Genomic DNA, 26,598 nt, shown 5'->3' on the forward strand with positions numbered 1-26,598 from the left:
AGCACACGGCTGAGGTGCACAATGAGGAGAAGGCCGTACCAAAGCTCCTGTTACATTAAATACTTGAGTTTGCTAAAGACATTGGAGTTCATTAAATAAGTCACAGCTTGTGTTCTGGTGTTCATGGCTAGTGGTCAGAGATGGGGAAGCTCAGGCTTGGGGGCAAAATATGGCTCTCCAGGCCTCTCCCTCTGCTCAAGACTCTCCCCAGGCTACAACCCTCCCAAGCCACACTCCCTCCCCATGGCTATCATCTTCCACCATCCGTACTTTGCCCCCTCCTTGAATTTTTTCGCCTGGCTGGAATGTGTCCTTGAATTTTGATAAAGATTCTTGCTTGCCTGCATGGGGGTGGGGGTGTTTAGAAACCAGTCTATTGTACAAAGAAACATTCACATACATTGCTCTCCCTGCTTTTGCCTCTGGCCCCACACATCACATGGGCCCCAAAAAGGTTGTCCAGAAAGAAATGTGGCCCTCAGGCTGAAAACTTCCCTCTACGCTTGCTGTAGATGCCTTCCTCCTTGGAAATGGGGGCCAGACAGGAAACCTTTCTAGGGAAATAGCCAATCATTGTGGTGACCAACACACAAGGAAGAGGATTCAAGAGTCCTGGATCCCGAAATGAGAAATTCTGAATCTGGGCCATTTTGCCTTTGTTTCCCTTCATGTGTGATGAACATTTGACAATACCACTGGCCCTTCCAGTGAGCAGAGGGCTGTCCTTTTTCCACTCTCGGGACCCCTGGGAAACTCACCAAACCCATTGCACCCGGAGCTGGGTGCGGAGAGTGCAGCTGCCTCTTAAGGTGCCACAGCAGTGGGCAACCTGAGGAAACACCACCCAGCTTGCTGCCTGCCCATAAAAGCAAAGTCTGCCCATGGGGTGGTAAAGAAGCTGGAGGAGAAGCAGGCAGAGGCCATATAAAGAATGATGAGCAGAGGGGGACTATTTGCATTTGCAATGTTTTTATATGTTAACTGTATTTCTGTAATATTTATGGTTCTTTAAGTTGTTGGTTGTGTATATATATATATATATATGTATATATATGTAGTGGTATAGAGATTGTGTGGGGGACGGGGACACATCTCAATTTCAGTGTGGCACTCTGCAGATGGAAGCCACAGGAAAGATTTAGCCTTGTATCCTTCAAGTTTCAACTGGCTAATAAGACTGAACAAAAGCTGAACATATTAAATTGGAACCAAAGTGAATTTCAGTCTCAAAATGTTTCCGTAAAGGGAATTAGGCCTGTAACCTTCACTTGTAATAACAGGATTATGGACCAAAATTCTTTTGCGCTGAAGGATTCAGCTCATGTATCACAAAGTGTGTACACTGTACATAGGTATGAATTACAATTCCCCTCCTGTCTGGGGCCCTCAACACAAGTCTGGTGGGTTGGCGAGGCAGTTCGTAGAAACAAACCATTAGCAAAAAATAATCACTCACTTTTACAGTTACTGTGAAGAACTGGCTGAATTCCCTCCCCTCCAATGGTATCTTTTTTACTTTGGTTTGCAGATTGCCCACCAGCAATAAGAAATGGCCATTCGTCCACTTAACTATTGTTAGTTGCTGTCAAGACCACCAACTCAACACCCACTCTTCATGCAATCACGGACAACTTTCAGCCTCAAGGCACCTTCCGTTTTCTCTCTTTCAACAAAAGCAACACGGAACCTGTTGCTGAGGGACAGGGCAGCAGCCGAAAAGTGAGCTTTGCTTCTTTGTCCAGGTACATAGAAGCAAGATGGCTTGAGTCATATTGTACAGCTTTAGCACCGGCCTTGAGTGCAAGTGAAGATGGAAAGTTTAAAGCAGCTGCAGCCAATGTGGTGCTTTTCAGGTGTTCTTGGGCTGCAACTCCCAACAGCCCCAGTCAGTGTGGCCAATGGCCATGGATGACAGGGTCCAACAATCTCTGAAGGTCACTCACAACAACATCTGGCTGCCCCTGGCATATAGAGCCTGAGTTCAAATAACTGGCCTCTGCCAGAGGCTTACCAGTGCCTTCTGTAGATGTAACACTGGATCTCTGTAAACTACGGTTTGCAACCATGAACCCGTCTTGGGAATAATGCTCCCTTTCCTCTTCAGCACATATCCCATCACACTTTAATCAGCTTTAATCACAGGCTAGCTTTATAGCCAGGCATTTATTTATTTAAATGTAAGTCAATGCCCTGCCTCTTTCCCCCATAAAAGCCTAAAAGTGGCTTATAAAAAAACAAAAGCCTAAAAACCACAGTAAGTGGGACTAGTTAATATACAGGGTTATACTAATGGGTAATATACTAATGTCAGCAAACTCAATAGCTACAGAATATTTGCCAATTAGTCATCTGAGTTGGCCTGTCAGTTCTTATTGTGAAGGCAGCTCCATAGCAGAGATGCACCATTGAAATGCTTCTGCTCCTGTTAGACAGCTACTAGCTCCAGGTGATCTTCCAGTAAAAGTTTCCAAGCTGTCTTAAAACCACAGATATGGCGGCATTTGAACTAGTGGTATTAATAACTGTATCATAAATTGGTATTGTTATAATGAGGCTATTACTGGATTGTAATTGAAAACTAATCAAAATTATTATAAAATAAAATAAAACCACAGATATGGAGAACGACTTTTGGGTCTGACAGTGCACACTCCTCCTTGATGTAGGAGATCTATAGGGATAACATTCCCAACCGATGGCTGTTCAGTCTCTGCCTGAAGACCTCTAGCAAGTGAGAGACTATGCCACCCAAGTAAATGGTTCCATTGTCAAACTGCTTTTTCGATTAAAACAGGGGCAAGGAACCTTTGGCTTGCCAGATATTGCTGAAACACAGTTCCCATCATCCCTTGCCCTTGGCCACAGCTGCTGGGCATGATGGGAGTTCAGCCAGAGAGGAAGGAAGGAAGGAAAAGAAAATGTACCCTAAATGGATGGGTGGAAGGAAGGAAGGAAGGAAGGAAGGAAAGAAAGAAAGATTGTACGTTCCTGAAGCTGGTTCCTGATTTGTATACCATAGTTTGCCAGTGTTTTGTCTGCACTGAAAAAAGGCTATATAAATCTGAAACACATTTTAATTAACCTTTCCACTGCAAACACAATTACCCCATATTTTTCTGTCATTGATTTCCTACAGGATTGCCTGTTACAGCTCAGCTTTATACCGTAGTTCTCACAAAGCTCTGATGTTTATCGCTGATCCAGTTTTTTAATATAAAAAATTAAACACTGGAAAAGAACATTGCTATTCTTAATCCCACTGCATACCAGCTTTATTAGTTATGTCTTAAGCATTCCAAGAGCCTACTTGTCTAATCAGGCACCAATAATATCTGTCAGCTCCACTTCCTTTTGGCTTAATTGTTAAATTCCCCCAAACAATTTGTCTTAGTGAGTGCAGTAACCAGCTCACACACTTTGGTATTGCTTCTCTCCAATGCATATCTCATAAAATCTTAGAATCATTTGTGGTGGAAGAGAAAGAACACACAATTAAGTTTTTGGTTTTTTTCCATTGCCAAAAAGATAGAAAACAAACCATAAACCAGTATTGAAAACCATAGTTTGAATATGGATATGAGGACAACCTGTTAGTTAACCATGGTTACCAATGGTGCACATATTACTCTACACCAGTAAAGGAAAGGAGACCAGAGGAGGAGGAGGAGAAGTTACATGTTATGGTAAACCATGGTTTGCAGGAAGCCAGCATTATATTTGCACCAGACTGTACTGATATATATGTTGAAAAGGTTTAGCTGTTCAAGATGCAAAATTATAACTTGTATTTAAAATCATGTTGATGTGTTTGCATTTGGCTATGACTGATTTTAACACAACTTTCATTATTTATCCCGTTCCCAGTGAACTTTTAGGGTTTCATTAAAAAAAATTCAGTTGACCACCAGTGAATCCCTATTTCTACATTAGAATAAACGTACATATTTCAGAGTGCTACTGTTGTTGTTATTTTTAAACTCCTAGGAATAGTAGGAGCTGCCACTCTACAGTACCCCCCCCCCCTTTCCTTTCTTTTTTGAAATATTCATCTGGCAACCCAGTGCAGAGGTCAAACAAATGATCCTCTTCCCGCTGCCAAACGCCTGTTGATCTTGGTGTGAGCAGAAGGCCTAAAGCTACAAGACATGCTACACTGAAATCACAGAGCTAAACAGCCTCTGCAGTTTGTTTTCAGTTACTACAAAGGACAAAAACCGTATGCTAAGGTCAATGGCATTCTTTGCTTTGTCCAGGAGAATCTGAAATCCGGACAACGACGGCTTTCTCCTTTGGCTAGGAACGCCAGCGTGCTGTGCTGCTGGCTTAGGGACAGTGGGATTAGATACAGAGTCATGATCCTAGACTTTTGAATCAAAGGTTCTTCCTGCCCCCTGCTGAAGACAGTGCAACTCTTTGCATCCATGGTAGAGAAAGTTGCTGCTGATACATTCATAGGGATGGGGAGGAAATTTGATTCAGCTCACATTTAAAGGCAAAGCTACCTAAATTGCACTTTCTGAAAAAACAGGTGAACTGAAGAAAAAGCTAGAACTGAAGATTTGCACTGCCAAATTTTGCAATGCAGTTCTCCATCCAAATGATGCACACAAAAATGTATATGCTAGTTAAAGTCACATGCCCCAAAATGCACTACATCAGGAGAAATCCCTTGGTGAGAGTGTGTACTTTGGGCAGAAATTCACGCTAAGAGGATGATGAATCTGCATGAGGACTTTAAAAAAATGACAAGCTGATATGTAAACATGGAGCACTGAACACAAGGCAGGAAAAAAATGAGCAAGGAAGAGAAACTGAAATTTACAGTTCTGCCCATCCCTAATTGAAAATCATGTGTAGGCAATACTGCTGTGGGAATAAGTACACAGCCATTTCCAGCCAGGCAACTAACACAGCTCTGATGATAACTTGAGAACTGTGAACAGGCAAAGGGGAAAAGATTACACACAAACACACCTGTTTATATAATCATTTGGATGCAACAAATAAATTCAAGATATTATCTAACCTCCAGAGAGGTCCATTATGCCTCAAAGCTTATCTTTCATCCCAAAACAAAATTCCTATCATTTCTTTCTTGGGAAATCAGTGAGGGATGAGGTCACAATGCAAATGGACCAATTTTATTGGGAACATTTCTTTTCATAGACTAACCCGTCCTGGGGCCTTTGATCAGCTGCTCTGCACTCTAGTACAAAAGCGAGGTATGTAACATCGAAAGAAAGAAAGCCCTAGTTTGACTGAAAGCATATGGGTGAAAGATGGGGAGGTGGGAGGGACATGCCTGAAAGCCCCACCCACTGCTGCCCATGTCTGCCCTACTTTCAGGCCTTCTTCTGTCGCAAGAGGGATTCTAAGCATGTTTGTCAAGGTTCCTGATCTCAACACAGGAAGGTCTGAAACTCAGGGCACTCAGGGAACATTGGTGTCAGGGCCTGCATGCATGCCATTACCCTCCCCACTTTTGAGCCACACAATTTTAAGTGAACATCTGAATGGAGCTCAAATGAACCAGCATTGATGAGCCAGTAGAACTTGGTCCAGTTCCAGCATCTGATAAAGCGTGATGGAACTGACAAAGTGGGCTCTACTCCAAGACGATCCTGGTGTCTCAGTAAATCTGTCACAATAAATATGATAATCTTTATAGCAGAATAGGACTTACTGTGGTTTGGACCAAAAGATTTATACCTCAGCTTTATAACAGGGTACAGTTGGAAGCAGAGGAAGACCGCTGGGAACAGAGGAGGAATTGCTGAACGCTTGAATTCAGGAGCCTTGGATTTACCATGAAACTTTTAATGTGTAGCAGATTTAACCAACGTCATGATCCCCAGGCCATATATGGCAGGCCAGCCATCTCAAGCTGCAAAAGCCATGTGCTGTTAGGTGCTTTTAAACTTAGAGTTGACATGCTGTCAACAGGTAACAAGGTAGGCTAGCCTTAGAAAGGCCATCAGGCTAATAGCATCTGTGTATAGAGCATTTGCAGCAGAAGAAAATATGGGGGAAATTCCTTTGGGAGGAAGGGTGGGATATAAATTCACTCACTCAATAAACCTGAATATGAATTAAGTTCCTTTTGCAGAGGAAAATGGGGCAAGGTTCAGTTCAGTTTAACTTTAATTTTAGTGCAATAATTTATGAACATATAAGGGTTTCATTAAATTAAGCTCTGTGGCCATTGCACTGACAATTTTTACTGATCTTAAAAGTTGATGTTTAAGTTTAAGAATCACAATTATTGGGAAGAATAAATATAGCAAGTGCTTATGTTACACTATATGTGTGTTTTGATATTTTCTCAGCCTTCTTAAGTATATTTTATACTTTAGCAGAGCAGAATTCTGTAGAATTCAGAGGGCTGGGGGGAAATGCTATGGATCAGGCATAGGCAAACTCAGCCCTCCAGATGTTTTGGGACTATAACTCCCATCATCCCTGACCACTGGTCCTGTTAGCTAGGGATGATGGGAGTTGTAGTCCCCAAACATCTGGAGGGCTGCGTTTGCCTATGCCTGGTATGGACATTGTGAACTGAACTGTGAATTAGTTCCTTTTTGGAAGGGATGAACTTGAGCTGAAATTAATGTTACTGGCCTGCTGGTGACTGGAAGAGCTCTGTCCTCCCTCTGTATTTCTATGATGAGTGTGTGCAAAAGCCCATTTGGGTCTGTACTGTGCTCAGAAAAGAGTTATCCACCATTCAGCCAACAGCCCACTTCCATGTGGGCATGGAATTTTATGCATTCACCTCCATGCTTCCTATGGCTACCAGGCAGGTGCTCAAATGCCTAAGGGGACAACCACCTTTCTTTCCATACAATGTCTTGCAAAGGTATCATGGATATTGTATGGGGTAAGATGCATGCCCCTATAAGGAACTGAGAGCAGTCATCTTTTTCGCCATGCAATCTCCAGGAAGGGGCTGCCTTTTGAACCAGGTATTTTACTACGTGGCCCCAGAGGAGGCAGTGGTGTTCTAAGCAGCCGTAAAGTGTTAGAGAAAGAAAAGGGCAGTCCTTGGTCTACCTTTCAAGCACTTAAAAAACAACAACTGCATTGATTTTGTGGGATTTTTCATTATCAAAAAATCTGCCTGCAAAAAAGGGCAACACTAAGCTTGTTTTGTATTGGAACTAAGTTAATCCACTCTTTCCTAGCAATACATTTTCCTACAATTCTAAAATCAATCTCTCAAAATCTACTGCAACCACTAAAACCTAGTCACGTCTCTTTCCTTACTTTATTAAACTAAATCAAATATTCTTTTATAAACATTAAGGTTGGAAAAATTACGCAAGGCAATCTTGCTTCCCCCCACCCTCAAATTACACTAAAGTGCCTTTGGACCCACATATTATCTGCTCCAATAGACAGCTGAAGATCTCTAACATATTTCCTGAACTCAGCAATCACTTTTACATGGAATTCAGCCTAAAATAATGGAAACATGTTGCTGGAAGTGGCCTGTAGTCCAATTCCCTTAACTGAGGAAAGATTCGCTAGAACTAAACAGTCACTGACAGTTCATTTTTTCCAGTTTCTTCTCTTACCCTGTGGCTCAATTTGTTTACAACACCCTCTCATTTCACTCTCGGCACCTAATGATTTAAGCCCCAAGAAACCCTAGTTGTTTTCACTTACTGATCATAACAGAGACGGTATTCACATTAGGGTTGAAAGAGCAGCGGCCCTTCCCAGATTCACATTTGGAATCGATCTTGAAAACTTGCTCCTGTAACAGAGAAATAACATGCAATTGGTAGGGAACAGTTGAAGGTTAATTTTAAAATGCCTGGCTTGGGTGGTGTACTGTGTGGAAAAGCAGTTAACGACTACCATAAGACCTGCAAAAATAGTGCCTGAAACAACAACAGGTCTTGTGGCATCTTAAAGGCTAAAACATTTATTGCAACATACAGCAGCCCCTGCGCAATTGGTGCTTGTTATTCTGAATTTTCATTTGATTCCGTGGCTATAGCTGAATATTGCACCAAAATGAAGGAAGGAATGCTTCTCCACTTTTCTGTGGAATTTTGTCTGATCTAACGGACCTCTTCATTTAGGTCCACTTTCAATTAAGAATGGACAAGTCAGCTTATTTCCGTTCTGTGTCAGTTTCAAATGCATCCGTTAGTAAGTCCATCCCATCCTGTTTTCTGATTATATATTTTTAACTACATGAAAAATCCACACTTTTCCCTAAAATATACACTTTGTATGCTTTTCATTCACTTTTACATGCATTTCCTCCATAAAATTAATTCAGTTTGCTTTAAAATGTGGACCAAATGAAATTATCAGTCACACACAACCATTTATTTATTTGGATAGATGAAACACTTATTTTCCAGATTCCCAGACTGAGATTCCTCAGTCTCCAGTACTAAGAGCTGTTCCACAGCCAGGCTCCCATTCCATTTCACAAAGTGACTGTGTTTCACAATCTCCACATGTTCTGCACAGTCATGTGACTATAGGCAAGGGCTGGAGAGCCTATGGCCCTTCAGTGCCTCTCAGACTCCAGCTCCTATCATCCCACACTACTGGCCATCTTGGCTGCACCTGATGGGAGTTGTAGTCCAACAACATAGGGGCAATGGTGATGATGATATTAAACATCTAAGAAAAACTAGAGCTTGGACCCAGAAAGACTTGGATTGGAAGACAGCATTGGTACCCAACCTGAATTCTGTCAGCCTGGTTCGAACTTTACAGCACAGGCTAGCTCTGTGAGTCCTAAAATGATATACTGCCAGTAAAAGTCTATTGAGGAGTCTTGTAGGAAGCTGTGAAAGTCAATGACCACCCTAGCAATCAATCATTTATGTGTTCCCTGCAGGCAACACCGTTGTAAACACAGCAAATGCACCTGCTACTGGAGCTGAATCCTTGGTCACAATAATGTGATATGAATGAGGCAAGAATAATAAGGCCTAGCCTTCTCTAGCCCACCTTTGATGGCTACATGTTCAGTGCCAGCTGCCATGCAGAGACATGTGTTATAGCTAGGAATGGAAGGATCTGCCATTTTTGTTCTCCCCTTTCTCAGTTTCCCAACACAGTTCTCCACATTTGGCAGCAATTTGTGTGTGTGTGTTTTTAATCTCCATGAAAATACAGCAGCATTTTAGTGTAAATTTCCCCAAAGAAACACATATTTATATGCAGTTTTCACAAATGTACACATTTTTGTAAGCATTTTTTCTTAATATAATGAACTTTTGTCTGCTATTTTCTGCTAAAGTCTTTCTTTTTGTGCACCCTTTCCCCTAGGACATGTGTTTTGCTAACTTTGGTTGGAAAGCTGCATCACAAAAATTTGGATAAGTGTGAAGGGTACCTATGCATTTTGTTTTGGAAAATGCACATTTGATCAATTTGGCTTTACGTGTATACTACATCAAATTGCTTCCCCATCCCTAGTTATGGCAAGGTGGGCTCTCAGTCCAGTTTCATGCAGGTGATGAAGGGAGGTGGGCAGTAGAAGAGGAAGCGGGTGAAAAGGGGTGACAGAGAGAGAAAAGGGATGTGGGAGAAAGAGAGAGAAAAGGAAGGGGCTCTGCCCATTGCTGGCTCTGATCCTGCCATTGCTGGCATGTCCCTTCCCCAGATAGATTATCCTCAAGGAAAAGGTGGCCTTCAATGGAAAAAAGGTTGCCAGTGTTATAGCGTTAGGAGAGATTCTAGCTCTGCAGATAAAGCAAAAGAAATTGCTTTTCAGCCTCTTTTTCTTTCTCTCCCTTTTCACCTGGAAAAACAGCCTTTCACCTATGAAAAACGATGGCATTGCTTGCTGATAAGCAGTGCAATTTTCTCACTAGTCTTGCTAAAAATAAATCCCCTCTGTTCTGCTAATTAGGCCCATGCATGCAAAGGGGGGGGGGGAGGCTCACATTAAACCCCGATACTCCAAGCGGCTTTGCTGTTGTTGGCCGTCACCATCCCAGCAAGGAAAGTGGAAGGCCTAACAGTCCAGTGCCTAACAAACTCCAGACGTCTGAGGCAGCAGTTTATTTAATCAATGGATCACAGGCATGCAGCTCAGGAGACAGGCGCGCTGAAGCCCAATTCCAGTACGCTCAAGATGCGTATCTATATTTTGCCACTTAAGAGCACCACTATTTCCTCCTCACTGCGAAATCTTGCATTTGATTGTAAATTAATTATGCCAACAAAATGTGTCTGCTGGGTGCAAGCTTGTTGAAGAATAAATTGAAGGTTCCTTTAAAAATGGGGCAAGATTCCTCTCACATTAGTTTCAAGCTGCGATGGGGAGGGAGAAAGCGATGCCTTTCGTCACCCAGTGCGACACGCCCCTCCGTCTTTTCGGCAATTTTTAACAGAGGTGTTGAGAAAGGGGTGAAAGTATTTGCAGGAATGAGGGGGGGGGGGAGCTCACGGCTCAGTGCCAAAGCAACTGGGCAAGTCTTGCTGCATCACAATGTGCTGCTGACAAAAAGAGGGGCACTGAAACCACCGCAGAGCAGCATTAGGCAGTCTTCCACCCAGCCAACTCACACACCGCTACTTGACTGGCATACTTACCTCTGCCCTTCGCCCTCTGTTGAGATATGCACACACAGGGCTAAACGCGCCACTTCCACAAACATATAAATGGGTGCGGTTGAATGTCTGTATCACACGAACAAAGTTGCCGCAACCGTGCTGCAGAGGGGAACAAGAAAACAAACAAAAGGGGGTTGTAAATCTGCTCCCAGAGGTGACTGATTTCCACTGGGACCATAGGAGCCAACTTCCAGGGGCTGTGGGGGCTTCAACCCCCCGCAAAAAATATTTGAGGGGGCTGGGCCCCCACAAAGTCGATGGGCATTCCCGTTCAAATGGCGTGCATGTGCTGCATCATGTGATCGATTATGCGGGGTGGTGCTTACCTGGGCTCCCACAATATTTTATTCAAGTTGGCAGCCCTGACTGGGACTGATGGGTGAAACATTCGGGAGCCCACCAGCAGGTGGAGCCAGTGCCAATGGCAGACAGAACCAACCAACTCTAATTTTGCCCCTGTCCTCCTCCTTGCTGAATTCCACAAGTGGCATCACTGAGACTACAGAGGAGGAACCTGAAGGACAGCGCCACCCTCTGGACTGCTTGTTAGTAATAAGGCAGGCAGCTGGAGGGTGGCTGAAGGCAGACTCACGTTGGTGGGGCAGTGCCCCATTTGTCCTAATGGACCAACCTACACTACTTGCTCCCCAGTACCATAGACAGGAACCATACTACCTTAAGGCATAAGGAAGAGGAGCAGAATAGGTGCTCTAACAGATGCCTCCCAGATTATGGACTTGACTTGGCATACTAGGTGGCACAAGATTGGCTAACCCTGTGGCTAAGGAGCCACAAGATTCTCAGCGCCACCTGTAGATCAGGATCTGACAGCTTCCATACAACGTTCCTATCTGCGGTAACCGAGTCCAACTCGTTCACAGCTATACTTGTACATGAGGACTTACCAGAAGAACCATTACATTTGAGAATTGGTATACATGCACATCATAAATGAAAGGCAATGGCTGAGATAGCCCCTGAAGAACTTAAAGCAAAACAAAACAAGATCTCTCCTTTTCCCTTTTTGGCTCTTGCTATCACTTTGAGGCTGGAAGTGTCAGCAACATGTTAATAGTCCTTTCTTGTCCAGACAGAGCCAACCCCACCCCACCCTCCAGTATCGAAAGCCTGGCATGCTTGTAGCATAGGCCCCAGTAAACATGAAATATTTAGCCACATTTTCAACATGTGGCAAGGTTTTCAAAGCCACACTCATAGGGAAAAACTGTAAACCAGTAGTTGACTGATCCAAGTTCTGATCTCTTTCCTTCCTGCTATACTTTCACATTCTTCCTCATTCTACCTTTCAGGAGCCTGAAATGTGCCTTAGTACACAGATGTTTCCTTTCCAGATGTGATGCTATGGAGGACCCATGAGTGGGCCCGTATGCCAGTTGTCAGTGCATCACATTCATGTTCCATTCTACATTCCATTCCATTCCATTCCATTCCATTGCACTTGTTTTACACGACACCCAGATATGGACGCGTAGATTAGTTAAGCAAATTCAATTATAATTTTGCTGGCCCTCCCTCATAGGTCTGTTCTGTCCCATTTGGCTTCCCTTTGGCTTTTTTATTTAAAAAAAAAAAACCTTCCAGCTAGTCTCTGTTGCTCCTCAGCATCTCATGCATCCTGGAATGTCCACAGACATTAGGACATCTTCTATGGGTATTCTGTGAAGCATGGAAGGCCGAAGGCTGCCTGGAGAACACCAAAGGGCAGTGAAGGATCTTATTTTAAATTAAAAGAAAGCTTTAACTTTACAACTTGTTAAAAAAAACTAAACAAAAACATATCCACTGTTCTTTGGCACCCTGCTGCCAGTCTCCCTGCTAGATGCACATAGAATCCTCTTTGTAGAAGTGCAACTTAGCTTCCCAGAAGTTTGCATCATTGACCCCCAGTGATTCTTACTTCTGGGAAAGTGTGTATAGAAATGCAGCCTAAGTCTCATGCAGAATTCAGCCACATATTGCTCTCCCTTGAATAGTGACTTCATTAATGACATACAGCATACCACTAGATTCAAATAAACATTCTTAATATATAAAGTACATTGCATTTTGCACAGTATGGGGAAATACTGGAGCTTGGTATATATGATGTATTAGACTGTTATAGTCATCTGGGAAGGGAAGCAGACACCATGCTAACATTTTCAACGCTAATTTAATTAAACAGAAATCACTTGAATCCATTACTGGTGACATTTTAATGGAAAATGCTACGCTCCATTATGCTCTGCAGATCCAATATTTTCTTCCCTTGAGAAGTGTGGATCAAGATAAGATCAAAATGGAAAAAGTATTTGCCGTATACTCCTTTTAATTACAAGTCCACAACCAAATGAATCCTTATTAGAACATAGCATAATATGCTATTATTTAATTAAGATTAGAAATTGTGCACCTTATTCAAATGCTGGTGGGGAAAAAGACCTGATACAACACCTAGATATATTTAATGGATCAACATAGAAGCACTTTCTGAGCTGCCACCTAGATGCATCACAAACAATTATTTATTTGGGGGCTGGAAAACTTTAACCAATCAAGTGGAATTTATTTATTACTATTTCTAAGTCATAAATAAGATGCGGGTGGCGCTGTGGGTTAAACCACAGAGCCTAGGGCTTGCCGATCAGAAGTTCGGCGGTTCGAATCCCCGCGACGGAGTGAGCTCCTGTTGCTCGGTCCCTGCGCCTGCGAACCTAGCAGTTCGAAAGCACCTCAAAGTGCAAGTAGATAAATAGGAACCACCCCGGCGGGAAGGTAAACGGCGTTTCCGTGCGTTGCTCTGGTTTCGCCAGAAGCGGCTTAGTCATGCTGGCCACATGACCTGGAAGCTGTATGCCAGCTCCCTCGGCCAATAAAGCGAAATGAGCGTGCAACCCCAGAGTCATCTGCGACTGGACCTAACAGTCAGGGGTCCCTTTACCATTTACCTATTTCTAAGTCTGCCCTTTAGCACCAAAACAGTCCTCTAGATAACTTACAAAATATAAAAACAACAATCCAATCCATGGAAAACTGTATCAACAGATAAAATAAGTTGGACCACTCCAAGAGGAATAGTAAAAGACTATGAGAGGGATCAAAAGTCCCATTCAGTCAAGAACTTCAAATGTCTTCTCAGATGGACAAGTTTTAGTAGTCATCTAAAGGCAGCTGTGATTGCTGCTGTAGATTTGCAACTGCGTGGCCCCTGTTCTCCATTTATATCTTTACATTATTATTTAAATTATTAATTAAATTTGTATACCACCTTTCATCCAAAGATCCCTGGGTATTTCACAACAGAAAGATAGAAAATGAGAATACAAAATACACAATGAAACAAAAGCAAACCAATAATTCCCCTCTTACAAACACATTTTAAAAGCCATAGAATGTTAACCAGCAGAATGCCTGGCTGAAGAGAAACGTTTTCAACTGGTGCCTAAGGATCTGTAATGAAGGCACCAGGTGAGACTCCCTAGGGAGAGCATTCCACAGATGGGGAGCCACTGCATAATTTTTAATTCATTCAATAAAATCTTTTCCTTCTAGTAGCACCTTAAAGACCAACTAAGTCAGTTCTTGGTATGAGCTTTCGTGTGCATGCACACTTCTTCAGATACACTGAAACAGAAGTTTCCAGACCCTTCTATATAGTGAGAAGGTGGGGAGGGGTATTACTCAGAAGGGTGGTGGGAATGGGTGATTGGCAGATAGCTGTGATGAGCCTGTTGATGACTCTTAACGACTGCAATAGGTCTTACAGGAAAAAGCAAGGGGTGAAAAGGTGAAAAATGGCTTTGTCATGTATAATGAGATAAGAATCCAAGGTCTTTGTTCAGACCAGGTTTCTCCATGGTTTTAAGTTTGGTGATAAGTTGTAATTCAGCAGCTTCTCTTTCCAATCTATTTCTGAAATTCCTTTGTAGTAAAACAGCTACTTTGAGATCTTGTATAGAATGTCCTGGGAGATTGAAGTGTTCTCCTACTGGTTTCTCTGTCTTGTGATTCCTGATGTCCGATTTATGTCCGTTTATTCTTTGGCGTAAGGTCTGGCCTGTTTGTCCAATATAGAGAGCTGAAGGACACTGTTGGCATTTTATGGCATACAGAATGTTAGACGATGAGCAATTAAATAGTCCCGAGATGGTATGTGTGATGTTGTTGGGGCCAGTAATGGTGTTGTCCGGGTGTATGTGGCAGCAAAGTTCTTCCTTTCATTGCCTACAGACAGCCACCCAGTCTTAAACAACTCCTAACCCACAATAATACTACAACCAGACCTAACACGGACACTGGCACCAGAGCCTGCAATAAACCCAGATGCCAACTTTGCTGCCACATACACCCGGACAACACCATTACTGGCCCCAACAACATCACACATACCATCTCGGGACTATTTAATTGCTCATCGTCTAACATTCTGTATGCCATAAAATGCCAACAGTGTCCTTCAGCTCTCTATATTGGACAAACAGGCCAGACCTTACGCCAAAGAATAAACGGACATAAATCGGACATCAGGAATCACAAGACAGAGAAACCAGTAGGAGAACACTTCAATCTCCCAGGACATTCTATACAAGATCTCAAAGTAGCTGTTTTACTACAAAGGAATTTCAGAAATAGACTGGAAAGAGAAGCTGCTGAATTACAACTTATCACCAAACTTAAAACCATGGAGAAACCTGGTCTGAACAAAGACCTTGGATTCTTATCTCATTATACATGACAAAGCCATTTTTCACCTTTTCACCCCTTGCTTTTTCCTGTAAGACCTATTGCAGTCGTTAAGAGTCATCAACAGGCTCATCACAGCTATCTGCCAATCACCCATTCCCACCACCCTCCTGAGTAATACCCCTCCCCACCTTCTCACTATATAGAAGGGTCTGGAAACTTCTGTTTCAGTGTATCTGAAGAAGTGTGCATGCACACGAAAGCTCATACCAAGAACTGACTTAGTTGGTCTTTAAGGTGCTACTGGAAGGAATTTGTTTTGTTTTGACTATGGCAGACCAACACGGCTACCTATCTGTAATAAAATCTTTGTACCACTCCATCATCAAAACCTATGAGATCTACCTACAATATAAAATAAATTAAAACTGCTGATATTTAAAACTGTTAGCCTATTTCCACTCTCAAAAATGTATACAAAACCAAAAGTTTCAAAATATACATTATAAAATAAGATAACGCTTAAAAATCCAGGTAAAATTTACATGCCTGGGTAGGCTTGCTTGAACAAAGAAGTTTTTGGCAAGTGTTGAAAACAGCATTGTGAAGGTGCCTGGCTAATATCAATGGGCAAGGAGTTATTTTCTTAGGGTTCCTTATCTTTGAGCCAGACCGCCTCCTTAGAGTTCTTTCTTTGTCAGAGCAGTCTCTCAAATAGAGGACAGCTTCAGATCGAGAACTGCCCTCTGTAAAACTGGCCACCCTACTTGCACTTGGCACACTGAAATCATTTATTGTTATAGCTGCTACTAACATAATTTCCAAGTGCCTTTTCCCTAGTATTGCCTGAGGTGATGTACAAGTTATTAAGCTCGTAACAATTAAAGGAGTGGTTTGTTCGTTTGAGCAAGAATCACTCTGAGATTTGGAAGAGGTAATTGGCTCAGCAGATGGTTCTCGTGCAGGATTCTTGCTTTGACTCCAGTAACAGTCGTGCCACATTTACCTGCGTTAAGGAAGTTCTGCTTTTTTTCAGGCATCTGTTCAAAATGTTGCTTTATAAAACCAATAAAAGAGTCTTTATGATCAAGCAGTAAGTGCTGTTGGAATGTACAGGGATTATTATTTTTTTCCATACAAAAGGCTGCCTGTACCATCTGCGAGTCTGTCCAGGCACTTACATTAGCATTAGCTCAGCAGTCTGCAATATATTCTCTAGGAGATACGCAGAGCAAGCCTTATTAATGATATCCATCACTAGCAACAAGGTAAGCAAGAAATGGGTTTCCTTTTTTAAAAGGGGAAAAAAATGTCCTGAACATAAGCAATGTGCTCATTTTTCCAGACATCAGGAGGGAGATCCAGGCTGTGTCAATATCTTGCTTGTTTCAGAATTTTGCATGACTGTTTCAGCCTGCAGAGTATTCAATGAAAACACGCCTCTTCCGCTACGCTTTTGGCTGCACCCAAGGCGCTCTTTCTCGGTAGCCAAACATTTAATTAAAAAAAGGGGGGGGAATACTTACTGTAGGATCTTTGCCAGCCATTTTGCACTCATCAACTTTGGTTGTTGATGCTGGCCAGAATATCTGTGTGGAAAGAAAATACATACATATACAAATATGAATTACATAATATTCAATGCACATTTAAAAGGGTTGGGGAAATTTATCATTTCCACCTTGTTCAAACTACCACACTGCCTGCAAGGCATGCCTAAACTCGCAAGATCAATATTTTTACAGACCTGTGTTGCTGGGGAAAGTATTTTATCCAAGTTTTTCTTGCTCAGAGAAACTCTGAGCAAGCAAGCCTCCCACAATGCTGGGTTAGTTCAGTAACAACTGATAAAATGCATCCCAAATAGATCATTTCAGTTACAGGCTGGCGTACGTTACAGCCTTCCAGAAAGTAGAACTTTTGAAGTTAATGGGTTTGTCATCTGAAGCCGGTGCAGGCCTTGCAAGCCTACGCCATGAGGAAGACACATTTGTTAACCTGCTTGCAGCAAGGATGAAGGGATCCCAAATTGTAGCATGGGGCCAGTTCACATCCCCATCCAAATATGAATTGTTGGTCGGGGTGGAGGGGAGGCACACACCTTCCCCCACCACCTGCATAAGGCACCATGTGACCTGGATACCTTTCCCCACCGTTCAAGGGTAGGGTGAAAACATGTGAATGAAAACTATGCATGCACAATTTTTGGCTTCTCATTTCTTGCTCTGTAACACAGTATCCACTGAGACAGTGGAATGAAATTTGGCACACACATCCAGAACACAACCTCTCCATTTCAAGATGTATAAGCTCACACAGTGCCTATAAGGTCCTTCCACCGTAGGTCAATGGGATTGTTCTACCTGGGTAAGCGAATGAACCAGTGTATCGCAAGCCTCCTCGGGAGTAGGAAAAATTGTGGACTGTGCCACTCAATTTCACCTATCAACAAAATCTGAAGTAGATTGGAACATCCTTCCGAGTTGAAACGTCTGCAGGGAGTTCAAAGGAAACTAACAAGAATTTTTATCAGGCCTCTGGAGTTTTTCAGAATGTAGAAAGAAGCTATATCTTGGTTCCAACAAATGTGACTTAAAGCACAAAAGCTGTGCCCAGTTCTGCCTCATCAGAACATTCTGCCTAGCCAAAACATCTGTGGGGGAGTCAAAGTAGTGATTAGATTTGGGAACTAGGTCAGGATATCTATGCTCTGCGGCATAAAAATGTTAATCAAATAAAATGAGAGAAAAAAACTAGATGGGTTCGCAAGAACCTTTACGGCAGTGATGGCTGAACTCGGTCCTCCAGCTGTTTGGGGACTACAATTCCCATCATCCCTGACCCCTGGTCCTGGTAGCTAGGGATGATGGGAGTTGTAGTCCAAAAACAGCTGGAGGGCCAAGTTCGGCCATCACTGCTTTAGAGGTTTTCAGATCAAGCACCCTTCAAAAGCACAAAGCTCACAAGTATGATCTGCAACAAAATGTCACATGTGGAGTGCTGCTGTTAGGATTCTAGCCACTCCATTTCACCCCCAGCAGCCAATTTTCTGTGCTCCCCACCCCTTTCATCGGTTGAGACCTGTGTTCAGAATACCCCAGGCGCCAGGCACGTTTTGTGACTGGAGCGCGTCCAACTGCAACCATGTGGAGTTCTCTGGACGACACGTTGGTGACGGACATCTCCATCTGCCTGGCCTCTCCAGAAGAGTACATGGTTCACCTCCCTCCTCTGTTAATCACTACAACGACCCTGTGAGGTAAGTTAAGAGACTGTGACTGGCCCAAGCTAGATGGAAGTTACCTCCTATGTGTGGTGTGCAAATGTTGTTTTGGCTACAGCATGTATGTCAGAAATAGAGGGAATGATGGTATCTCTTCCCAACTGCAATGGGGACCTTCTGCCCATATGACACTTGACTGTAAGGATGTGTTTTGGGTGTTCTGTTTCCTGCCTTTTAAGATAGCCATGAAAAGTAAGTTGATTGAAGCAATGGAACAGCTTGGACCTCCCTTGAAAATGCCTAACCTCCTCAGGGAAGCTGACCTCCCACATTGAGAATCCCAGAAAAATATAAAGTTGCCCTCTGACCTTTGGTGTTGTTAGGAGTGGAACTGAAGGCAAATGAGAATAATCAGACATAAATATTTTTTAAATGATTGCACAAAGTTTGGTTGTTGTTATTGTTGTTTTTAACATGGACGCTGCTCATTTCTTTCAAAGTCTAGATCAACTATGTGCAAAAATGCTTCAAAATGAGGCTGATGTCGAAGAGTTTCTTTTTGGATGCCAAAGTATAACACAGGGTGTCACCTAAGAAAATATGCTCCACTAAGCTTCCAGCTGAACTGAGCCCAAGAGCTTTAGTTAATTTCTAGATAAACATCTCAGCTTCAGAAGAATCCTCAACCAGCACACACCCAAAATCAGAACAATGGAGGGTTCATCTCTCTAGCAGGCTCCAGTTTAGACAAGCAGTAGAGAAAAATATATTTCCAAGCAGTCAGAAGGCAAACTCTTCATGTCATGCACATGATAACGCTTGCATTTGATAAAGAAAGAAAGAAAGAAAGAAAGAAAGAAAGAAAGAAAGAAATGTTGTAAAAACGGCTTTTTGTATTTTATCTTATGGTACGCCACTTTGATAACCACTGGCTATGAACTGGATTATAAATTTGTAAAGCAAATAAGTAGTAAATAATAATAATCCATTGTCATAAGCAGCATGACATGTCTGCTGTAGAATGCAGCAACATCTGGAGGTTCTCCACACCTGCTATAGAAGGAGACCTTAAAAATCCTTTTTTGAGGGTTCCATGTGCTTTCTCAGCAATCTTTATACCAAAATCTGTACTTGATCAGGCTGATACTAAAAGGACAATGTCTACATTTATCGAATTAAATTTTAATATTTTCTTCACCACTATCATATATTTTATCCCTCAGAATGGTAGATTTTTATTGTTGTTGTTTATTTATTAATTTCAGAAGAAGAAAAAGATAATACCCGTTACCCTCAAGCTTGAAATCTAAAAAGTCATGACACAAAGGGGGAAAAGAGAGGAAGGGGAAAGGAAAAATGAAAACTACAGTGGTGCCTCGCAAGATGAAATTAATCCGTTCCGCGATTCTCTTCGTCTAGCGGTTTTTTCGTCTTGCGAAGCAAGCCCATTGACGGCTTAGCGGATTAGCGCTATTAGCGGTCTAGCGGCTTTTAGCGATCAGCTGAGAGGTGGCTTATCAGCGGAACAGCTGATAAGCGGCTTAGCGGCTTAGGAAAGGGGGGGCAAAAAAACCCCGCGGGAAATCGCAAGATTTTTTCGTCTTGCGAAGCAACCCCATAGAGAAATTCGTTTAGCGAAGCGCCTCCAAAACAGAAAACCCTTTCGTCTAGCGGGTTTTCCGTCTTGCGAGGCGTTCGTCTTGCGGGGCACCACTGTATGGCCTTGGTTGTAAAGAACACAAAGTAAAGAACAGTTAGATAGGATGTGAAAACAGATAAGAGTAGCAAAGAAGCACAGTTTCCATGAATAATGAGCAAGTGTCAGTTCTTTATGACTGTTGGACATATTCCAGTGTGTAGCAGTCTAATGTCTGGTGATGGTATACCCTGCCAATAATATACAGAGCTACAGCTTCATTTACTGTGTCTATAAAGTTGGGTAGCAATTATCTGGATTCCGGTTCACTCTGTGATGTTTCAGCAAATTCTGCTCAGACAATTCCACAGAAAATAAATCCCTAATTTCTTTCATCGATTTAGCACTGTCAGTGTGACAACATTTTTTCCAGTGAGATGTTAAAGGGGGATTAGTGAGTGCAGTAAGGACCTGCATGTGGTTGTTCCAAAATCCAGATACTAGGATACAGCCTCAAGCAACACATGCTAACGTAGGAGAATGAATAAGGAGCCAAGAAGCATATTATAGAAAGACAATTTCTGTGCTTAGAAAGTCAGGAAACTGCTCGTAATTGCTAACACTGTCTTTAAAAGTCAAGACTCCTCTTTGTTCCATGGGATTAGTTTGAGTGCTGTACCAAAGCCTTTCTTGAAAATTTTCCTCCCCTGCTTAATAAATTTCTATTTTTCTGCTGTATTTTCAGGGAAGCATAAGAGTTTCTTTATAGTCATAGTGGATGCAGATTGTGGGAACAATCCCTATTTTTGGAAGACTTTAAATATGCCTTTTTAAAATGTTGCTGGCATGTCCATTAATGTCATTTCCGTCAGGCGTCCTCATTGCCAGATAACACATGTTGATGAATTTGTTTGCAGCTAACTTGTAATATGTGCAATCAGATCCACCGTGGGGTTAAACACTGTTAACTAAAAATAAAGAAAATAAAGAAAACTCTACTGCCAGCTTACTAACACTCCCTGCCTCAGAAGCCAGGGCAGGACATGGTTTTGCAGAGCAAATAAATATAGTGTGATGCAAAGACATGGGACACAGGTGGCACTGTGGTCTAAACCACTGAGCCTAGGGCTTGCCAATCGGAAGGTCAGCAGTTCGAATCCCCACGATGGGGTGAGCTCCCAGCTCCTGCCAACCTAGCAGTTCGAAAGCACGTCAAAGTGCAAGTAGATAGATAGGTACCGCTCCGGCGGGAAGGTAAACGGCATTTCTGTGCACTGCTCTTGTTTTGCCAGAAGCGGCTTAGTCATGCTGGCCACATGACCTGGAAAAACTGTCTGGAGACAAAAGTTGGCTCCCTCAGCCAGTAAAGCAAGATAAGCGCCGCAACCCCAGAGTCGTTCACAACTGGACTTAACTGTCAGGGGTCCTTTACCTTTTTTTAATGCAAAGACAAGAGCCTTCAGCAGTGTGCAATAGAAAGTGAGGGACTATTTTGGCAGCAATTCTTGGTGTGGGAATAGGGTGTTGTAAATACACAAATGTGTCCCTGTTTTGCATCTGTGAAATAAGGAAGAGTATTTTCTCTGCTGCCCATGATATGATTTCGTAGCCCAGTGAAGAGCAGTAGGAAAAAGACCCAGCATCTTCACCAACTATAGTTGGGCTACTCTCAGGATGCAAGCCACCTGGAATGATCCAACTCCTGCTGCCTGTCCTGGGACTCCTTTTAAATTAGTTAAAACCACGTTGTTAACTCTCCATCACTGATGATCTGGGACTGAGCAGTTTCCAGTCGCCATCTGAGTTTTGCCTTAAATGTTCCTGACATTGTCATTTCAGGACAATGTCAGAACAATGTTCCACCTTCCAAGGGTGGAAGATGGCCACCATCAAAAAGCATGGCAGCCACTATACTACTGAGTTTACCTCTATTTGGAGTCTACCAGTCATTTTCCTTCTCATGGCAAGTTAAGCGGAGGTAAAAGAAGTACCAACTTTGTTTGGAAAGGTGGAGAATGTGCATTCACAGGTTGTACTTGGAAGAACTGGAGAGCAAATTTCCAGGGAGGAATTGCACATCCCCAGGGGTAAAACTGCAATTAAGAGGCCATGTGATTTTGCCTCCTACAAGTTTCATGGACTGGTTGGACACAGAAGAACGGTGGGAGGAACCAGCGGGGGAACCACCAAGGTCCAGGGGCTTTTTGTGTAGGAAGTAAAAGGCTCAGAGTCTGGGGAATGGTGGTGAGATGATGAGTGGCCAGAGGGAGAAGACTGGGAGGAGGTGTCAGAAGCTGAAGAGGTAACAGGGCTTAGTGAGCTGGGTGAGTTTGTGGCAGGGAGCAATCCAGAATCAGAGGCAGAAGCAGGGGAGGAGAGCCGTCAAGAGGCAAAGATGAGTCAGGCTAGTGATGAGGAATGGATCTCCCCCTCCTTCTGAGAAAACCTCCCCACTCCCCTGGTCTCCCAGAACCAGAAGAGGCATGAAGAGGGTGAAGGATAGGTTGACTTCATGCGGGTGCAGTCTCTGATTGCTTGGGGAAAACACTCAAGATGAGGGGACTTTCAGTCTCAGCAACTGATCCATTATCTGCTGTGCTCATTAGGTGTGTCCGCCAAATCAGATTCTTGCTAATAAAGAGTTAACTCCAACTTGCACAGTGTGATTTACTGCAGGCTCACTCTTTTCCCAGATGCAGCTGAGCTTTTCCAAGCAGCATCCTGAGAAGCCAGTAGACATGTTTCCCTGCTAGTTTACCTAAAGAGCTCCTTTAATGAGGTGCACTTGGGGGAAAAAGACTGCTGCTGACAGACATCCTTACACAGGGATCCTCCTGCTCTGAAAGGCTTTCACCTCCATACTCAGCAGCTGTTTCTCTGGCCATGGTTTGTCTTCACCAGCTGCTACCTCATCCCTTTCCCCTAAGACTAGGGTCTTTTGTTGTTGTTTTGAAGCGGAACAAGGTAGCAGTCAGTGGTCAGGTATAAGTAGACTTAAGGAAATGAACCTGCTTAGGGTGGGCTGTCCTCACCTGGATTCTGCTTATAATAATCTGAGTGGGGTGTTCACATAGCCAGCAACCCCTACTTCTAATTTTTGACCCATCACTGGACAATTTGTCAAAAGCACTGGTTGTAAGTCTAGGTTCACTAAAATAATAACACCCTAAATATCAGGCAAACATATTGTCCAGCTTTGGACAGGAGCCCCCTCTCCAGAGTGGATCAAGCCTACCAAACTGCAGACAAATGGGTCCAGGGGCTTCTTGTGCTGGAAGTCAAAGGGATTCATTTTCCTCCACAGTCCCAAATGAGGGGGCGGGGCGGGGAATGAGGCTCTGTCTTAAATATGCTGTTTGAACATATTGTTCTGCTAATGTACAAGCAGCAACTGTTCTGAGCAGGCGTGGAGCTGGCACGTTGCCTGACAATGGGATAATGATGAAACACCCTCCTTCCTCTTTTCTTTGAAAGCAGAAGCATGCAGTAAAACGATCCCAGCTTCCCAAAGCGCTTTGTGGACTTACACTCAGAGGGTCCTGGCTTATATTATTGATATTCAAAGACAGAATGTGATCTTTGCTGCCAACGTAGATGCGGTCCTGATCTTCATCCATCACCAATATCCTGTAGTCTAAGGGGTGGTGGGAAAGAGCATAAAACTGAGCGGTCTTCGTTTCCTGCAGTTCTGCGAAAGAAAGAGGAAGCATAGCTTAATAGATGCATTCATTTGTTTCCCTTGCTTGTATAACCGCATCTTGATAAAAGATGTAGCGTGCCAATAAAAATGCAGATTTAGTTGTACCCTTAGCAACTTAAGAATTTAAATGCATCATTCTTAGACTAAAGTAAAGCATCTGAAATAGCCTTATTCATTCATCCAAGTGTTGTCTTAATGGAAATTAATATTTACAGCTGTGCCTTCTAAAGCACATCATATATCAAATTAATCAATGAGAACTTTGCATATTATGGCCCACAGAAATAAACTTCATCTAACATAACTAAGATATAGATTAGCTAGAATCAATTGAGGCTTATTTTCTGGGGAACTATTATGTCACAAAGAAATGTTTTTCCCAGTCTCTTAACAGCCCAACCCTGTGCATATCTACTCAAAGGTAAGTTCCACTGGCTTCTCTGGAACTTGCTCTAAGATAAGTATGTACAGGATTGCAGTATAAACTGCTTTTAACTCTTTCATGTATAACTTTTTTCACTTTTAAAAGTGCCTGACTTTTAAAAAAAGGAACAATCACACACACAAACACATACAGAGAGATATGTTTGTGTGTGCACAGAGACATTTATGAGCTACGTTCTTATTTTCTTGCTAACTAGGAATCATATTCAGATTGTCTAACTTTGCATACCATCGGGCTGCTACAACTCAACATTATGAATATTGCTAGAGGACAACACTGCTGGCATCAAACATAGCTTTAGTACTTCAAAATAAGCCACCAGCATTTTAGTGTGTATTTCTTCTAATAGACACATTTTTGCAAGCAATTTTCCTTAATAGAAAGAATTTGTGCATGTTATTTTTGCAAAAGCAGGCATTTTTATAGACATGTTCCCCCTAATATGTGCATTTTTGTGGAAATAATTTGACTGAAGCACTGCACTACAAAATTCAGAGAATTGTAATTTCAAAGGAGAGCTGTGTTTCTGTTCACATATTGCTTCAAGCCAACCATGCAAACTGCAGCATGACAGCATCCTTAGGATAATTTGGATTAGGACAGGTGTAGGGAACCTTCTGATTTGCAGATGTGGATGAGCTACAACTCTTATCATCCCTGGTCACTGGCCATGTTTGCTACAGCTAATGGAAGCTATTGTTCCAGCAAGTTAAAGATTCCCCACTCCTGCATTACAATTTTCAGTGGTGGTAAATTTGTGGTTGTTCATTCACACATGCCTATGTTCACCGATGAATACCCCCTCTTTCCACATAAGTTCAAGTGATCAAAGTTGAAGGATCTGCTATCATTTCATTAGAAAAAATATGTTCTTTTTAAAAATAATAACTTTTAGCAATGACACTCTCTCTCTCTCTCTCTCTCTCTCTCTCTCTCTCTCTGCGTGTGTGTGTTGGTGTGTGATGGCCAGATCTGCAACTTTGATCTCCTGAAAAACAATCCAAGTCGCATGCCTTATGAATCTGGGAATGTCACCAAGGAAAGCATTCAAGCCTAGATGTTAAATGAGCCATTAGAAAGTAAAGCCTCTTAGCACTTTTGCAAGCAATATTTTTGCATGCCGATCAAAACAAGGCTCCACTGTACTCCTTCAGTAAATAACTACTGACCCTTTCTCTACAAGAGTTACCTTTGTTCTCTCTGCCTAAAAATGGTCCACGAATAAAGTCTTGGCTGTCCTGAGGTGATTAAGTCAATACCAATGACAATCACACACTCAGAAATCTGATCTATAACAAACCAGTTACTTAGTGCTCCCATTTCTTTAAATAACAATAGATTATAAATATTTGCTCTCCAGCACACTCTGAAGCTATTATCTGAAGGCAAACTGGAGTTGTACTGAGGCCAAACCATATGATGTGTGAAATATGTGGATACATGTTGATGTGTGTGTTGGGGGGGGGGGTGAAATAGCAACCAGCAGCAGGAGGAAACATGTCATCAGGCTTGCACAAAGCAGGAAGTATGGGTTTAATCTTTTTGCTCCATGCCATTGTCCTCACAAATAAGCCCCATAGCTGCTTTTTACCCTAGGAAGATCTACTGGAGCCAATTGAAACATCTCTCTGGAAGAAAACAGCAGCTTGAGAGGAGGGAATTTGTGCTGGGAACTCAAGTGTTGAGAAAAAGAGGGTTTTAAATAATAAACCTTCCCTACAAGGCTTGATCTCCGTCTCCCAGATGTTATTTAATTGTGTTTGTTTTCTTCAAAAAAGAACAACAAACCATCACCAGCTTGACCCATTGCCTACTGGCTTTGACATAACACCAAGATCCACATCAACAGTTGAAAACAGAAGATGAAATAGAAGTGGCGGACAATGAATTCTGCATTGCTCAAGGTTAGCCATCTTGACATTCTTTTTAATTTATCTGGAGTCTACATCAAGCAAGTTCACATCTGCACATTTAGAGCACAACGGTAGCATGCATGTGTGAATGAGCCACCACAGGCCTGACACCAGAGATAGCCTATTTGTATCATACACAATACTTCTCAGCGGAATTGGCTCATGCAGCCAGCTGCAAATGATCAAGTCCTGAGTGGCGGGGGGATTGAGAAATCAAATGATGTACAGCCATGTGTAAACCAGACCGGTACCATACATTTCATTCTCAGTGTTATGCTTAGGCAACAGACACTGAAATAATTTGTCTATGTGTCCCTTCTCTGCATGAGACATAGGAATGACCCCCATGGCAGTGAGGATGGGCTTGCAGGCATTATCCTGCAACCAAATTTGGGCAGAAAAAAATTG

The 26,598-nt window shown here is 42.6% G+C and overlaps 1 protein-coding gene across 1 annotated transcript in view; it reads right to left on the bottom strand.

The window, feature by feature from the left end:
- SEMA3C (semaphorin 3C) overlaps window positions 1-26,598 on the bottom strand; it is a 130,639-nt gene that overhangs the window by 48,098 nt on the left and 55,943 nt on the right. Inside the window, exons 3-6 of the mRNA XM_081879141.1 lie at window positions 23,660-23,820; window positions 16,800-16,862; window positions 10,570-10,689; window positions 7,666-7,756 (exon numbers count right to left, since the gene is read on the bottom strand). Coding sequence (XP_081735267.1) covers window positions 7,666-7,756; window positions 10,570-10,689; window positions 16,800-16,862; window positions 23,660-23,820 — 435 coding nt within the window. The remainder of the gene's footprint in view (window positions 1-7,665; window positions 7,757-10,569; window positions 10,690-16,799; window positions 16,863-23,659; window positions 23,821-26,598) is intronic.

Source organism: Podarcis erhardii (genome assembly GCF_964252035.2).
Source record: "Podarcis erhardii genome assembly, chromosome: 10".
NCBI lineage: Eukaryota > Metazoa > Chordata > Lepidosauria > Squamata > Lacertidae > Podarcis > Podarcis erhardii.